This window comes from Vulpes vulpes, chromosome 11 (assembly GCF_048418805.1).
Source record: "Vulpes vulpes isolate BD-2025 chromosome 11, VulVul3, whole genome shotgun sequence".
Classification (NCBI taxonomy): domain Eukaryota; kingdom Metazoa; phylum Chordata; class Mammalia; order Carnivora; family Canidae; genus Vulpes; species Vulpes vulpes.
In genome coordinates, this window is record NC_132790.1 from 25335962 (window position 1) to 25352860 (window position 16899).

Here is a 16899-nt window from a genome sequence, read left to right on the forward strand (position 1 = left end):
TTTTCTTTTATTTTTTTATTTTTTCTAAGGCTTTTCTTTTAATAGGTTTCCATGTATCTTACTTTATTCATTACTTAATCTCCACTTTACTCAGTGTATTGAACTGTGTTATATTGAACGATCATAGAATAGAGCAACAACCTGGAAAAACAACCAAAAAAGTGCAAATGGAAAACTTAGACAACAGATACAGGTAGTAGTAACAGTAGAAGCAGCAGCAGCAATCCCAACAAGCTCTTTGGAGCCCTAGCAGATACTGGCAAGGACAGAAATAACCAAAACCCAGGAGGTTGACAGACCTCCATTCCAAAATTTTATTTCCTCTTCAGCCAGGCCCAGCAGAGTCCTTGGTAAAATACTGCCTAATCAGGCACACATCACAAATGAATTCCAATAATCAGACGCAATCTCTCCCTGAGGCGTTCCCACTCTTACAAAACCACTAGGAACTGGAGAAAGCTTTTGTTCTCCATCTGAACAACTGCCTGCAAGCACTTGGTGGTAAAGGGAAATTGGGTTTGAGAAGCAGATGGCTTGTCAAAGAGCCTAAAACCTAAGGTGAAAAGGAAGCAATTTACTAAAATCAAACACTCTAAAAGAGAAACCAAGCTTCTCTGAGATGACAAAGAATACCATCATAGTAGTGATTTGCCCTCCAAACCAAGCACTTTGTAGAAGTAGAAGCCAAATCTTACATAGTAGGATCTAGGTACATGGGTCATAGTTATCACCGCAGGTTAACAATAACATTCTGGATTTTTCTAAAAGTGTAAGCATCACTTGTTTATAACAACTGTGTTTAGTGATGGAAGGACTCTGTCATAGAACGAAAGTACTATTATATCAATTAGACCCTCAATATAGTAAGTGGAGAGAGGAAGGAACTTAAAGGTTAAGTAAGATAAGTAAAGAGCCTAGAAATTGAGCTGGCACAAGGCAGATGCTTAATCAGTGTTGGCTTAATTGAACTGAAAAAGAGGAGAAATTAGCATTTGTTTAGTACCTTTTTTTGTTTGTTTGTTTAGTACCTTCTGATTATCAAAAATGACCTTACCAGTTTTCATATACTTAATCTTATTTAACCCTCAAAACAATCCAGAACAAATGTTAATCATCCTCATTTTATATATAAGAAGAGAGTTTCAAAAAACTTAAGCTATTTGCTTGGTTATTCAATTATTAAGGGGCAAAAAGTTCTGATTTGTTCATAATATCAACGAATTATACTAAGCAAAAAATAATAATGCCACCTCATATTTGGATAATGTTTTAAAGTTTTTTACTTCATAACAAAACATGTGAAGGGAAGCACTAGACTGGGAATTGGAATACCTGAGTTCTAGTGTTAACTGTGCCAAACTGCTATGCAGCTTAAACTAAGTTCCTTCCTCTTTCTGGATTTTAATTTTCTCACTTAACTCAATAGTAATATATTTAACTTAAAGACGAGTTAAATTATCTTGAAACTCCAGGAATATAGGACACACAATCAGGACCCAACTGGACAATAAATTCTCCCTTGTTGCCTAGTATTCACTCTGCTCTTCCTCTGGCTACCCTCTCAGTACTAATAGCTTACCTTCACCTGTCCATCAGCCATTTCTAAGCCAGAAGCATCCTTTCCGGTGCAGCTCACCACCTGTGTTGGATGCTTCATTAAGTGGAAAGCTGATACTGTACTTTGCTGGAAGCCTGGTGCACAAATGTTACCTGGAGATGAATAAATCATTCCAGTTGTGTTGCAATCATAAGGGCAGCAGCTGTGGGTCTAAAAAACAGATGGTCTTACAAGGATGGAAGACTTTTCTCCTATCTGATTTTCCTAAGGCAAGCAGGTTTGGGTCAGCAGGAAACCTGGCTAGGAAATGCCTGAGTATAGCTAGTATCCAGTGATGAGGAAAGAGGACAGAAATGCACATTCAGTTTCTTTCCAAAACAAATGAATATATTAGAGGCTGCAATTACCAGAATCCCACATCCTTATTTTTATACCTACTCATCAACTTCCAAATCATTTTTTTTTTTTTCAGTCTAACACTTCTTTCCTTGATTTTAATATAAAGATGAGCTCAGGGAGAATGCCTAGCCTGGGCATGAAAACAGCTTTAAGATTTGCTAAGACAAATTAAAAAAAAAAAAAAAAAAAACAGAGAAAAACAGACTAAAGTTATTGGATGACAGTGGAATGAGTGCCTTAGGACATGGTCAATAATAGTAGGTGTGCAATAAACATATGTTTAATAAGGTAATATGCCAAGCACCATCCTAGGTGTTTTCCATATATTCTCATTTCATTCTCAACATAGCCTTTATTTTATTATCTCCATTTTATAGATAAGGTAATTAAAACTCAGAAAAGTCAGGTACTTTGCCCAGAGACACACAGCAAATTAAGTGAAGGGAGTCACAACTGACCCCCCCATGGCTAAATGAATCCAAAGCTCTATGCATCTTGTTTGTCAACCTCCTATCCTACCAAGGACCTTCTTGCTGTTCCTCAAACTCATTCCTACCTCTGAACCTTTCTGTTTCTTGTTTCCCTCATCACTTCTTCTCATGGCTTTCCACTTTAGATCATTCAGGTCTCTGCCCAAATGCCATCACTTCAAAAAGACTTTTCTTGGTCATTCTCCCTATATATCCTGTTCCCGCATCTTGTTGTTGTTTTTTTTTTTTAATTATGGCACTAATATTGTATTATTAGTTTGTTTACTGTCATTCTTATCCACTAGAATCAAAGATAAAGATCAGAGAGAACCAAAAAAAAAAAAAGATCAGAAAGAACTTTGTCTCGGTCACAACTGTATCCTCAGCACGTAGAACAGTGATTAGAAAATTGCAGGTGCTCAACAAATATCAGGATCCCTGGGTGGCGCAGCGGTTTGGCGCCTGCCTTTGGCCCAGGGCGCGATCCTAGAGACCCAGGATCGAATCCCACGTCAGGCTCCCGGTGCATGGAGCCTGCTTCTCCCTCTGCCTGTGTCTCTGCCTCTCTCTCTCTCTCTCCCTCTCTCTGTGACTATCATAAATAAATAAAAATTTAAAAAAAATTATAAAAAAAAACAAATATTAAATGACTGAATTCCATATGCTCAAAATCACAAAGCTCTAGAATATTAGTGTAAAAAGATAATTGTTACACACTATAAAGAATACAGATTTTGAGATCAGGAAGATCTGGGTTCAAGTCTCTAACTAGGACAGTGTGATTTTGGACAAGTCTCTAAACTTCTTTAATCTTCTCATCTGTAAAATGAACATAAAGATAAAAGCTCCATAAAGTTGTTACAAAGATTAAATGCAAGGGGCACCGGGGTGGCTCAGGGGGTAAGCGTCTGCCTTTAACTAAGGCTGTGATCCTGGGGTCCTAGGATTGAGTTCTGCATTAGGAGCCTGCTTCTCTCCCTCTACCTCTGTGTCTCTCATGAATAAATAAATAAAATCTTTTAAAATAAAAAGATTAGGGATGCCTGGGTAGCTCAGCAGTTGAGTGTCTGTCTGCCTTTGGCTCAGGGCATGATCCTGGAGACCAGGGATCAAGTCCCACATCGGGCTCCCTGCATAGAGCCTGCTTCTCCCTCTGCTTGTATCTCTGCCTTCTATCTCTGTGTCTCTCTCATGAATAAATAAATAAAATCTTAAAAAATTAAATTAAAATAAAAGATTAAATGCAATGAATACATGAAAATGCTTTATGCAAACTATAAAGTTTGTTTATTATGATGACAGGGAAAAGTTTCAAGACTATCTAATCAAACCTTTCACTTTCTAATCAAGCCTTTCACTTTAGAGATCACCCCAAGGCTCAAAAAAGTAACATGAACTGTCCAGTGTCCCCCAGTTACTTAGAACCAAACCATGGGGATCCCTGGGTGGCGCAGCAGTTTGGCGCCTGCCTTTGGCCCAGGGCGCGATCCTGGAGACCTGGGATCGAATCCCACGTCGGGCTCCCAGTGCATGGAGCCTGCTTCTCCCTCTGCTTGTGTCTCTGCCTCTCTCTCTCTCTCTCTCTCTCTCTCTCTGTGACTATCATAAATAAATAAATTAATTAATTTAAAAAAAAAAAAAGGAATCAAACCATGGTTAGACTCCAGGACTTCAAGCAACCAAGTTGGGACACTGGCCACTACCCTCCACAAATTATTTGGCCTCTGATACTTCACTTTCTCTTGATTCTTCTTTTACCTCACTGGTTATGCTTTTGATCTTCTCAACCTCCCTATGTCAGAGTATCCAGGGCTCAACTATCAGATCTCCTCTGCTCTATCTCTATACACATCTTCAGTGTTCACAGCTACTCTATTGCCTTACATATGCTAATGACTCCCAGACTTAGATCTCTAACCTGGATTTCTCTGAATTCTAGACTTGTAAATCCAACTGCTTACATGACATCTCCTTTTATTTGTCTAATAGCCATGTAATATGTAATACGTCTAAAACCACAGCTGATACCTTCCTATAAGTCTGTTCCTCCCGTCTTTCCATCTTTACAAATGGTAACTCCAATCTTAGAGTTGCTCAAAGCAAAAGCCTTCCCTTGACTACACCTTACTCTCACAGACCTCATCCAACCTAACAGCAAATTCTGTCAGCTCTACTTTCAAAACATATCCTGATTCCAACAATTTCTTACCACCTCTGCTGCTACCACACTGGCTCAAGCTTTCATTATCTCATTCCCTAATTCTTATAACAGCTTCATCTCTGATATTCTTGCTTCTGCCCTTGCCTTCAATCTACCCCCTGGCCCTTTCTCCTCAGAAGCCAAAATGACCCTTTAGATTCAATTCAGATCATGTCACTCCACCCTGTTCAATACCCTGCAATGACTGCTCATTTCACTCAGAATAAAAAACACAAGGTCATTACCATGGCCTATGAGACACAATGTAATCTGGCTCCTTTCTACTATCTACCTTACCCCCTACCATTATCCTCTTCGCTCATTATACTTCAGCCCCATTGCAATAAAATTAAATTTTAACACCATAATTCATGTTATTTAGAAACCACTCTGAAGGGGATCCCTGGTGGCTTAGCTGTTTGGCGCCTGCCTTAGGCCCAGGGCGTGATCCTGGAGACCCGGGATGGAGTCCCACATCAGGCTCCCTGAATGGAGCCTGCTTCTCCCTCTGCCTGTGTCTCTGCCTCTCTCTCTCTCTGTGTTTCTCATGAATGAATAAATAAAATCTTTAAAAAAACAAACAAACAAACAAACAAACAAACAAACCACTCTGAAGTGGCCAAAAACACAGAACAAGAAGAACATGCAAGCCTCAGATTCCTTAATATGTAGAGCAGGGAAATTCTTTATTCTTTGCCTTCATGTTCACTGATAGCTTAGCACAACCCCACCTAAGGAATTTAGCATTTATAGCTCTCAGTGCCCATTCTTCCCTTGAATTATCAATATGATCTGTTCCTTCATTTCATTAAAATCTCCGCTCAAATTTCAAGCCTATCTAAAATAGCCCCCTCCCTTTCAATAACTCCCTTTCCCTATATATTGCCTGATTTTTCCTGTCTGCCCACTAGAGTGCAACTGAAAGCTAGGGCTTTCATTTATTCATGGCTGTGTCCACAGTGCCAAGATCAAATTTTAAGTGCTCTATAATCAATAACAGTAATCAATTCAGCCATTAACTGTTCTTTAATTAACACCATATGATGTCTGGTCTTGCCCTAAACAGACTGAATATTATTTGAAAACGTCTCTTCTTTGGATATCCTTCCTGAAGATTTTCAATTCAACCAGTGACAGAAGTAACTAAAAAAAGGAAAAAAGGGATGCCTGAGTGGCTCAGCAGTTAAGCATCTGCTTAACCAGGGCATGATCCTGGAGTCCCAGGATCGAGTCCCCCATCAGGCTCCCTGCATGGAGCCTGCTTCTCCCCCTGCCTGTGTCTCTGCCAATCTCTTTCTGTGTCTCTTATGAATAAATAAAATCTTAAAAAAAATAAAATAAAAGGAAAAGAATGTGGTGCCTGGGTGGCTCAGTTGGTTAAGCATCTGCCTTCGGCTCAGGGTCCTGGGATCAAGTCCCACATCAGGGTCCCTGCTGCTCTCTCTTCCTCTGCTGCTCCCCTTGCTTGTGTTCTCTCTATAAATAAATAAAAGCTAAATAAATAAATAAATAAATAAATAAATAAATAAATAAATAAATAAATGCTAAAAAAAGAAAAAAGAAATGAGGTCGTGTTTTTCTTTATCTGGAATCCTCTTATAATCAGCTATTAAATCACTAAGTATTAATAAGCATCCTTAGGTGCAGAACACTATCTTATTAAAGAAGGATATTATTAGATAGCAAGTTGGCAAAACACAGAGATACACAAAAAAAAAATAGATGGGAAATAAGCACATGAAAAGATGCTCAGCATCATTAGCCATCAGAGAACTGCAAATCAAATCACAAAGAGCTAACATATTTCACATTCACTAAGATGGCTAAAATCAGAAAGACAATAAGCATCGAGGAGGATGTAGAGAAATTGGAACCATTATTTTTTCAAAGATTTATCTATTTATTTAGTAATCTCTACACCCAACATGAGGCTCAAAGTCATGACCCCAATATCAAGAGCCACACACTCCACCCACTAACCCAGCCAGGTGTCTCAGAAATTGGAACCTTCATACACTGCTGGTGGGAATGCAAAATGGTACAGCAAATTTGGAAAACACTCTGGAGTTCCTCAAAAGATTAAACATAAAGTTCCCATATAATCCAGCAATTCCACACCTAGAATGCATTTCCTTTATTTTAGAAATGAAAACATATGTCTACACAAAAACTTATATAAGAATGTTCACAGCTGTATTAGAATACCTAGAGGTAGAAATCATTCAAATGTCTATTGATGATATATGATGAATAGATTAATAAATGTGATATATCCATATATGGGAACATTAGGAAATAAAAAAGAATGAAATATCAGTACATACTACAACATGGATAAACCCTGAAAACATTACGCTAAATGAAAGAAGCCCAGTCATAAAAGGCCATATATTGTATAACATTTATGTGAAATATCTAGAACAGACAAATCTGTAGAAAATAGATTAGTGGTTGCCTAGGGCTGGTGGAGATGAAAGAAGTATGAGGTGACTGCTAAAGGGTATATTTCTCTTTGGGGTAAAAATATGAAAATGTTCCAAAATTAATTGCGATGAGGGCTGCACAATTCTGTGAATATACCAAAAGCCATTAAACTATACGCTTTAAAGGGATGAATTGTATGGTATGTGGATTATTGCTTAATAAAGCTGTTATTAAAAACACTTTAAGGGCTTAGCGGTTTAGAGCCGCCTTCAGTCTAGGGCCGTGATCCTGGAGACCCGGGATAGAGTCCCACGTCGGGCTCCCTGCGTGGAGCCTGCTTCTCCCTCTGCCTGTGTCTCTGCCTCTCTCTCTCTCTCTCTCTCTCTCTCTCTGCCTCTAATAAATAAATAAAATCTTTAAAAAAATAAATAAAAAATAAAAACACTTAAAAATGTAATCTGGGGTTCATTTTAGGTTCCATTTATCAACATTCTTACTATTCACATTCAACTTAACATTTACTGAATACTAAGTAACTCTCATTTTCTTTATTTCATTTAATATTCATGACTAAAAATACTATGAGATAGGGGTTATCAGCTCACCCATTTTGCAGGTAAGAAACCTACAGCTCAGAGAAATTAAATAATTTAAAATATACAGAATCAAAACCAAATTTGGTCCTGCACTCACAATCTCAAAGCTAAGCTTCTTTTACCCCACTTCTTACTAGTGAGCATAATTAGGATCTAGCTATAGCACTTACTCATAAAAGCTATGAATTAATGGGGCACCTGGGTAGTACAGTCAGTTAAGTCTCCAACTCTTGGTTTCGGCCAGGTCATGATCTCAGGGTAGTGGGATCAAGCCCCACCTTGGGCTCCACACTCAGCGCAGAGTCTGCTTGGGATTGCCTTTCTCTCTCCCTTGGCCCCTTCTTGCTGTGTATGTGTGCACAAATGTTCTCTCTCTCAAATAAATAAATCTTTAAAAATAAATAAAGCAAAATAAGAAAAACCACGTTTTAAAAATAAGCTTTTGTGCATCAAAAACAATCAATGGGGGCACCTGGGTGGCTCAGTTGGTTAAGCGTCTGCCTTCATCTCAGGTCATGATCCCAGGGTCCTGGATTGACCCCGTATCAGGCTCCCTGTTCCTCAGGGATCCTGTTTCTCCCTCTCCTCCCAACTTGTGCTCTCTCTCACTATCTCTGTCTCTTTCTCTCTCAAATAAATAAATAAAATCTTAAAAAAACATAAGACCATCAACAGAATAAAAGGCAACCCACAGAACTGGAGATTTAAAAATCATATATTGATAAAGATTAAACTCCAGAATACATCGAGAACTCCCAAAACTCAACAACAAAAACCTGATTCAAAAATGGGCAAAGAACTTGAAGAGACATTTCCCCAAAGAAGATATACAAATGCCCAATAAGTACATGAGAAGATAACTAAACATCACTAATAATCAGGAAAATGCAAATCAAAATCACAATGAGCTACTGCCTCATACCCATTAAGATAGCTACTACAAAAAAACTGAAACATAAGAAGTGCTGGTGAGGACAAGCAAAAATTAGAATCCTCATGCACTGTTGGTAGGCATGTAAAATGGTGCAACCACTGTGAAAACTACAATGGGTTTCCTCAAAAAAATTAAACAAGGAATTACCATATGATTCAGCAATTCCACTTACAGGTATATACTCAGAAGAATCAAAAGCAGGGTCTCAAAAAGATCTGTACACCCACATTCATAGCAGCATTATTGACAATAGCCAAAATGTGGAAGCAATCCAAGTATCCACCAAGAGATGAATGGATAAGCAAAATGTGGTGTGTATATACAATGGAATATTATTCAGCCTTAAAAAGGAAATTCTGACACATGCTACAAACATATACCAACCTTGAGGTCAAACAAGCTAGCTACAAAAAGACAAATCTGTATGATTCCACTTACATCAGGTACTTACAGTAGTCAAAATCATAGACACAAAGTAGAATAATGGTTGGCAGGAGCTGATAAGAGAGGTAACGGGGAATTGTTCAATGGGTATAGTTTCAGTCTCACAGGATGAAGAGTTCTGGAGATGGATAGTGGGAAGGCTGCATAAGAATATGAATACATTTAACGTCACTAAGTTGTACACTTAAAAATCACAATGATGGGGTCTCCTGAGTGGCTCAGTCAGTTGAATGGCCAAATCGATTTCAGCTCAGGTCACGATCTCAAGGTTGTGAGATGGAGTCCCACCTCAGACTCAGTGCTCAGTGGGGAGTCTAAGAATTCTCTCATCCCCTTCCTTTGTCCTTCTCCCCCATCCCTGTGCTCACACATGCAGTCTCTCTCTCTCTCTCAAATAAATCTTTTTTAAAAAATGATTATGATGACAATGTATTATGTTTCTTCCACAATTTATTTACTTAAAATAAATAAGCTGGGCATTACTTGAGGTAAGATGATAACAGCTAACATTTAATGAGTGCTTACTTTGTTATCTCACCCAATTCTGACCATAATCCTATAAAGTGGGGACGATTATGATCTCTCACAAATAAGAAGTCTGAACCTAGTAAGATCAAGTCAGTTGCTCAGAATTACATAGTTAGTAACCAAAACTAAATTCAAACTCAGGCAGCCTGACTATATAAAGCCCAGGACCTTAACTGCTATACTACAACATAAAACACTATATATAAATACTACAGATAGAAGTTGACAAAGATAGTCAAATCCAGTCAGTCCTGACACCCTAAACTATCCATTGAAGAGACTCACATAGAAGCAGGAATACTATACAACCAATGTAGATCAGAAGCACTGTGGAAACACCAAAATTATTCTTAAAAATAATGTACATATATAAATTTAGTGAGCTGCACAGTCTTTCTTTTTGGAACCATGCTCCAATCCAGCCAATAAAAGAGCAAAATAATGACAGTTCTAGATCACAGGTGGGACACACACACATCTACTAAGATCCCAGTCTTCAGCATCCCAATTCAGCAGTGCCCTCCAGCACCAGGAGATTCAAGTGTCACCTGCTTCCTTTGCTGACACCTAGAACTTCAAAATAGTTTTCATATTTGCTCTAGGTGAAAGACTCTCCTCTTTTGTGCAAGGCTTTGCAGGAATAAACATCACCCTCTGTATCTTCATCCAACAAATGGGTGTTAGAACTTACTCCATGCCCAATGCTAAGCAAATCTCCTGTTTCTATTTAATTCTTTATTCCCTCATACTTCATAGTTTATAAGGTTTATTCATATGAAAGGCAAAAACCTAATAAAAAAAAAAAAGCACAATAAGCCAAATTAAAGTGCCAAAAGTAGGAATGTAGGGCTGAGGAAGAACCTGAGCATGGAAGAGGGACAAGGAACTAACTTTCTACCTAATCAGTTCTTATCATTCAAGGAAGGACAGAGAAGGCTCCTTAGCAGGAAGGAGTTCCTTTCTCTTCTGCAGCTTCTAGCAAATAAATATAATACAAAATAAATATACTTGTTAGTTGTATTTATTAAACCCCAGGCCACATTTCTTAATTCTCTATATTTATTTGTAAAATTTTCTTAGTCTTTTAATCCTTTCCTTAAAAGGAATCCCTGCTTAAACAAAGGAGAAATAGGCTCACATTCAACCAAACTTAACTGAGCACCTATTACGTTTCTGAATTAGATTTTTTTTTTCCCTAGGCAGTTTCTCATTTAATTCTCAAAAAGAATCTTTTTTCTAAAGTATTATTGGCTGCCACCCTTTCTTTTTTTTTTTAAACAACCTAGTAAATTGAGAATCATACAGTTAAAATAACTTACAAAGGTCTTACAACTAAAAAGCAAAAGAAAAAAATAGAGGAGCCAGGATTCAAACTCAAACTTTCTTTCTTATCTCTCTGAATCTCAATTTCCTCATCTGCAAAATGGAAATAACATTATCCATCCTCAAAGGTTGATTTAAGGGAACAACAAGTGTTGGAGAGGATATACAGAAAAAAGGAACCCTCATGAACTGTTGTTTCATGCAACCTGGTGCAGCCTCATGGCAAATAACATGGAGGTTCCTCAAAAATTTAAAGACAGAATTACCATATCATCCAGTAATTTCACTACTGGGTATTTACCCAAAGAAGATGAAAACATCAATTGGAAAAGATCTATGCACACCCATGTTTATTATAATAGCCAAATTATGGAAGCAGCTCAAGTGTCCATCAGTAGTAGAATGGATAAAGATGTGGTATATATAGACAATGGAATATTATTCAGCCATTAAAAAGAATGAAATCTTGCCATCTGCAACAACATAGATGGATCTAGAGGGTACAATGTTAAGCGAAATGAGTCAGTCTGAGAAAGACAAATGCCAATGGATTTCATTCATATGGTGAATTTAAGAAACAAAACAAATGAACAAAGAAAAAAGGAGGAAAAAAAAAAAAAAAAACCAGACTCTTAACTACAGAGAACAACTGATGGTTACCAGAGAGGAGGTCAGGATGGGTGAAATACATAAAGGGGTTTAAGAGTACACATCGTCATGAGCCTGGAGTAATGTACAGAATGGTTGAATCACTATATTGTATACCTGAAACTAATATAACACTGTATGTTAACTATACTGGAATTTTTTTTTAAAAAGATTGAGGTAGGAATTACCACATGCAAAGTGCTCAGATCAGTACCTGCTCAATAAACATCAGTTCTTTTCTTTCCTTCCTTCATGCTTGAATTGACTATTTGTTGGCTTATTCCAAACAAATTGCTGAAGTTGATTCTGTTTAGCTGTTTTCTTTTTTAAGATTTTATTTTTGGGGGATCCCTGGGTGGCGCAGCGGTTTAGCGCCTGCCTTTGGCCCAGGGCGCGATCCTGGAGACCCGGGATCGAATCCCACGTCGGGCTCCCAGTGTATGGAGCCTGCTTCTCCCTCTGCCTGTGTCTCTGCCTCTCTCTCTCTCTCTCTCTCTCTCTGTGACTATCATAAATAAATAAAAGTTAAAAAAAAAAAAAAGATTTTATTTTTGGGATGCCTGCGTGGCTCTGCAATTGGACGCCTGCCTTCAACTCAGGGCCTGACCCCGGGATCTGGGATCAAATCCCACATCGGGCTCCCTGCGAGGAGCCTGTTTCTCCCTCTGCCTGTGTCTCTGCCTCTCTCTCTGTCCCTCATGAATAAATAAATCTTTTAAAAAAAGATTTTATTTTTAAGTAATCTCTATATGCAATGTGAGGCTCAAACTCACAATCCTGAGATCAAGAGTCACATGCTCCACCAACTGAGCCAGCCAGGTGCCCCAAAGTTGACTGTTTTGCCAGGCTATCTTACTGGTTTGTCTTGGTCCCCCCAAACACGATGTGACTCAGGGATATTAGGAGCATTTCTGGCTCACCTGGCAGTTGGGATGCCCAAAGCAGAGCTCTTTATGCTCAGAGCATAAAGGACTAGTTTCCCTCCTCTATTCTCCCTTAGACAAACAGATGCATACGCAGGTGGAAAAAAATTTAAAGGCATAATTAGCTTAATTAACATAGAATGACATAAATGAAAAAAGCCAGTGTTCTGGCCAGGCAGTAGGCTTCAGGGGAAACGAAAATTCTCTGGCTAGCAAAGTGAGGAGAGAAATAAGCATCTACCAGAGAGGAAAAGGAGTCATGGCCAAGTGGCAGGTACTAGGGAATGTCTAAAATGAAAGGTCAGCGTGCTTGCTTCAGCAGCACATATAATAAAATGGAAGTCAGCACCATCCACCAGAGCCCTTACTTACCTCTGATCTCCAGGACAGGTCAGGTACCCCGATCTATCAAACAAGAACTTGTATCAGACAAAAAGTCTAATTATGAGCTCCTCAAGGGCTAAAACTATAAGTTACATGGAGATCCCCAGGGCACAGAACAGTACAAACAGGCATTCATATTTGTTGAAATATAAATTAATGTGGATGTGAATAAAGTCCAGTTGAAAGGTTTTCTCCATCTTTTCCACAGTGTACTAGTATTATACAGGAAAGGTTCCTATCTTCATCTATCATTCAATCCATACCTCTTCATAAATATCCACATGCACAAAAACATAGTGCATCTGCAGATCATTTCCCAAAATGTTCTAGATAACCCACAACTGCTTCTAAAAAAAAGTGACAGCATATCCCAAATAAATCTTGACAGCTGCCGACAATCTTCAGGATAAAGTCTATACATCTTAACCTACATGTAAGGCCCTTATGCAAATCAGCTCTTCCCTTTCTTTCCAAATAAACCTTTTCAAGAACTCTGAGCATCTGCTGAACATGAACCCACTGTCCCTTAAATATGCCCTGAAATCCTGCTTCAGTTCCACAAGATGCACGGCCACCAAACTTTGATTCACTTAAATTCCACCCAGCTTTCATGGGACAACTCAGGTCCCATTAACTTTACAAAGTCTGTTATAACTGTCCCAGATCACAGTGTTCATTTCTTTTAAGCTAGCATATGTGACAACCAGGTATACCCCTCATCTTTTAAGATTAAGATTCTTGGGATGCCTGGGTGGCTTAGCAGTTGAGTGTCTGCCTTCACGCTCTGGGCGTGATCCCGGAGTCCCAGGGTAGATCCCGCATTGGCCTCCTTGCGTGGTCTCTACCTCTCTCTGTGTCATGAATAAATAAATAAAATCTTTAAAAAAAAAAAAAAGATTATTAAAAGTCTTAGCCTTTTCTTGATTTTCTCTCCCCACTCCCAAAAATGCCTAATCTACTTTGGGTGCCTATTCCTAGCAACCTAATCTGACCTAATCCTAGAAAGAACCCTAGATATATTTCTATCATAGCACCTGACTATGTATCTGACCTAATCCTATACAGAACCCTATATACTTCTATCATAGCACCTATTATACTTAATTATACTTCCTTATGTCTCATTACAGATTTGCTGCCCCTCCAGATCTGTGCTTTCTGATACAGCAGCCATTAGCCACACATAGCTACTTAAGCTCAAATAAGTTACTTAAAACTAAGTAAAATTTAAAATTCAGTTCATCAGTTTCACTAGCCACCTTTCAAGCACTCAAGAGCCACATGTGCAGAAACAGGCAAGATGGTGGCAGAGTAGGGTCCCCAAGTCATCTGTCCTCAACAAATTACCTAGAAAACCATCCAATCATCCTGAAAATCTACGAATTCGGCCTGAGATTTAAAGAGAGACCAGCTGGAACGCTACAGTGAGAAGAGTTCGCGCTTCTATCAAGGTAGGAAGACGGGGAAAAAGAAATAAAGGAACAAAAGGCCTCCAAGGGGGAGGGGCCCCGCGAGGAGCCGGGCTGAGGCCGGGGCGAGTGTCCCCAGGACAGGAGAGCCCCGTCCCGGAGGAGCAGGAGCTGCACCAACCTTCCCCGCGGAAAGGGGCTCCCCGGGAATTGGAGCAGGATCCCCAGAAAGGCGGGGATGCCCTCGGGCTCCTTGGGACAGTAACAGAGGAACTGCGCCCCGGGAGATGCGCCGAGCTCCCTAAGGGCTGCAGCGCTCGGCGGGACCCGGAGCAACTCGGAGGGGCTCGGGCGGCGGCTCCGCGGAGGGGGCTGCGGGGCTCCGGGAGCAGCTCGGCGGCGGCGGCTCGGGCGGAGGAAGAAGCTCCGCGCGGAGGGGGCTGCGCGGCTCCGGGAGCAGCTCAGAGGCGGCGGCTGGGGCAGAGGAAGAAGCTCCGCGCGGCTCCGGGAACAGCTCGGAGGGGCTCGGGCGGCGGCTCCGCGGAGGGGGCTGCGGCCGGGAGCGCGAATCCAACAGCGCAGGCTCCTCCGGAGCACAGGGCGCCGGGACACAGCCCAGGATCCGGCCTCCCCCAGGGACAGACAGAGGCCGGGAGGGCCCAGGACAGCAAGGATGCTCCTGCCTGGAACTGAGCAGATCAGCGGCCCCGCCCGGGAGCCCCCGGGCCCTGCAGACGGAGAGCCCCGGAGCTACTGCGGGGGCTGACTCCAGGGCTCCAGAGCTTCCCCCGCCACTGTGGCTTCCTCCCGGGGCCTCACGGGGTGAACAACCCCCACTGAGCCCTGCACCAGGCAGGGGCAGAGCAGCTCCCCCAAGTGCTAACACCTGAGAATCAGCACAGCAGGCCCCTCCCCCAGAAGACCAGCGAGACGGACCAGTTCCAAGGGAAGTCAAGGGACTTAAAGTACACAGAATCGGAAGATACTCCCCCGTGTTTTTTTTGTTTTGTTTTGTTTTGTTTTGTTTTGTGCTTTTTTTTCTTTCTTTCTTCTTGATTTCTGATTGCTTCCCCCACCCCACCCCACCCCTTTTTTTTCTTTTTTCTCCTTTCTTTCTTTTTCTTTTTCTTCTTCCCCCCCCCCCTTTTTTTCTGCTTTCTCTTTTTTCTTTTTCTCCTTTCTTTCCTTCTCTCTCTTTTTCTCCTTTTCCCAATACAACTTGTTTTTGGCCACTCTGCACTGAGCAAAATGACTAGAAGGAAAACCTCACCTCAAAAAAAAGAATCAGAAACAGCCCACTCTCCCACAGAGTTACAAAATATGGATTACAATTCAATGTCAGAAAGCCAATTCAGAAGCACTATTTTACAGCTACTGGTGGCTCTAGAAAAAACCATAAAGGACTCAAGAGACTTCATGACTGCAGAATTTAGATCCAATCAGGCAGAAATTAAAAATCAATTAAATGAGATGCAATCCAAGCTAGAAGTCCTAACGACGAGGGTTAACGAGGTGGAAGAACGAGTGAGTGACATAGAAGACAAGTTGATGGCAAAGAGGGAAACTGAGGAAAAAAGAGACAAGCAATTAAAAGATCATGAGGATAGATTAAGGGAAATAAATGACAGCCTGAGGAAGAAAAACCTACGTTTAATTGGGGTTCCTGAGGGCGGGGAAAGAGACAGAGGGCCAGAATATGTATTTGAACAAATCCTAGCTGAAAACTTTCCTAATCTGGGAAGGGAAACAGGCATTCAGATCCAGGAAATAGAGAGATCCCCCCCCTAAAATCAACAAAAACCGTTCGACACCTCGACATTTAATAGTGAGGCTTGCAAATTCCAAAGATAAGGAGAAGATCCTTAAAGCAGCAAGAGAAAAAAAGTCCCTGACTTTTATGGGGAGGAATATTAGGGTAACAGCAGACCTCTCCACAGAGACCTGGCAGGCCAGAAAGGGCTGGCAGGATATATTCAGGGTCCTAAATGAAAAGAACATGCAACCAAGAATACTTTATCCAGCAAGGCTTTCATTCAAAATGGAAGGAGAGATAAAGAGCTTCCAAGACAGGCAGGAACTGAAAGAATATGTAACCTCCAAACCAGCTCTGCAAGAAATTTTAAGGGGGACTCTTAAAATTCCCCTTTAAGAAGAAGTTCAGTGGAACAATCCACAAAAACAAGGACTGAATAGATATGATGACACTAAACTCATATCTATCAATAGTAACTCTAAACTGAACGGGCTTAATGACCCCATCAAAAGGCGCAGGGTTTCAGACTGGATAAAAAAGCAGGACCCATCTATTTGCTGTCTACAAGAGACTCATTTTAGACAGAAGGACACCTACAACCTGAAAATAAAAGGTTGGAGAACCATTTACCATTCAAATGGTCCTCAAAAGAAAGCAGGGGTTGCCATCCTTATATCAGATAAATTAAAATTTACCCCAAAGACTATAGTGAGAGATGAAGAGGGACACTATCTCATACTCAAAGGATCTATCCAACAAGAGGACTTAACAATCCTCAATATATATGCCCCGAATGTGGGAGCTGCCAAATATTTAAACCAATTAATAACCAAACTCAAGAAATACCTTGATAATAATACACTTATACTTGGTGACTTCAATCTAGCTCTTTCTACCCTGGATAGG

At 40.4% G+C, this 16899-nt stretch overlaps 1 protein-coding gene across 13 annotated transcripts in view; it reads right to left on the reverse strand.

Annotated features, from left to right (window-relative positions):
• FAM168A (family with sequence similarity 168 member A) overlaps positions 1-16899 on the reverse strand; it is a 193398-nt gene that overhangs the window by 122018 nt on the left and 54481 nt on the right. For 4 of the 13 annotated variants that reach the window (XM_072727376.1, XM_072727371.1, XM_072727369.1 and 1 more), the window contains exon 2: positions 12820-12852. The exons of 4 other annotated variants lie outside the window; for them this stretch is intronic. Coding sequence is in view for 3 of the 9 variants with exons in the window: in XM_072727380.1 (XP_072583481.1) it covers positions 1580-1729 (150 nt within the window). In the remaining 6 variants the exon portion in view is untranslated. Of the gene's footprint in view, positions 1-1579; positions 1769-12819; positions 12853-16899 lie in introns of those variants that run through there. 5 more of the 13 variants (XM_072727380.1, XM_072727368.1, XM_072727367.1 and 2 more) reach the window with 3 other exon arrangements.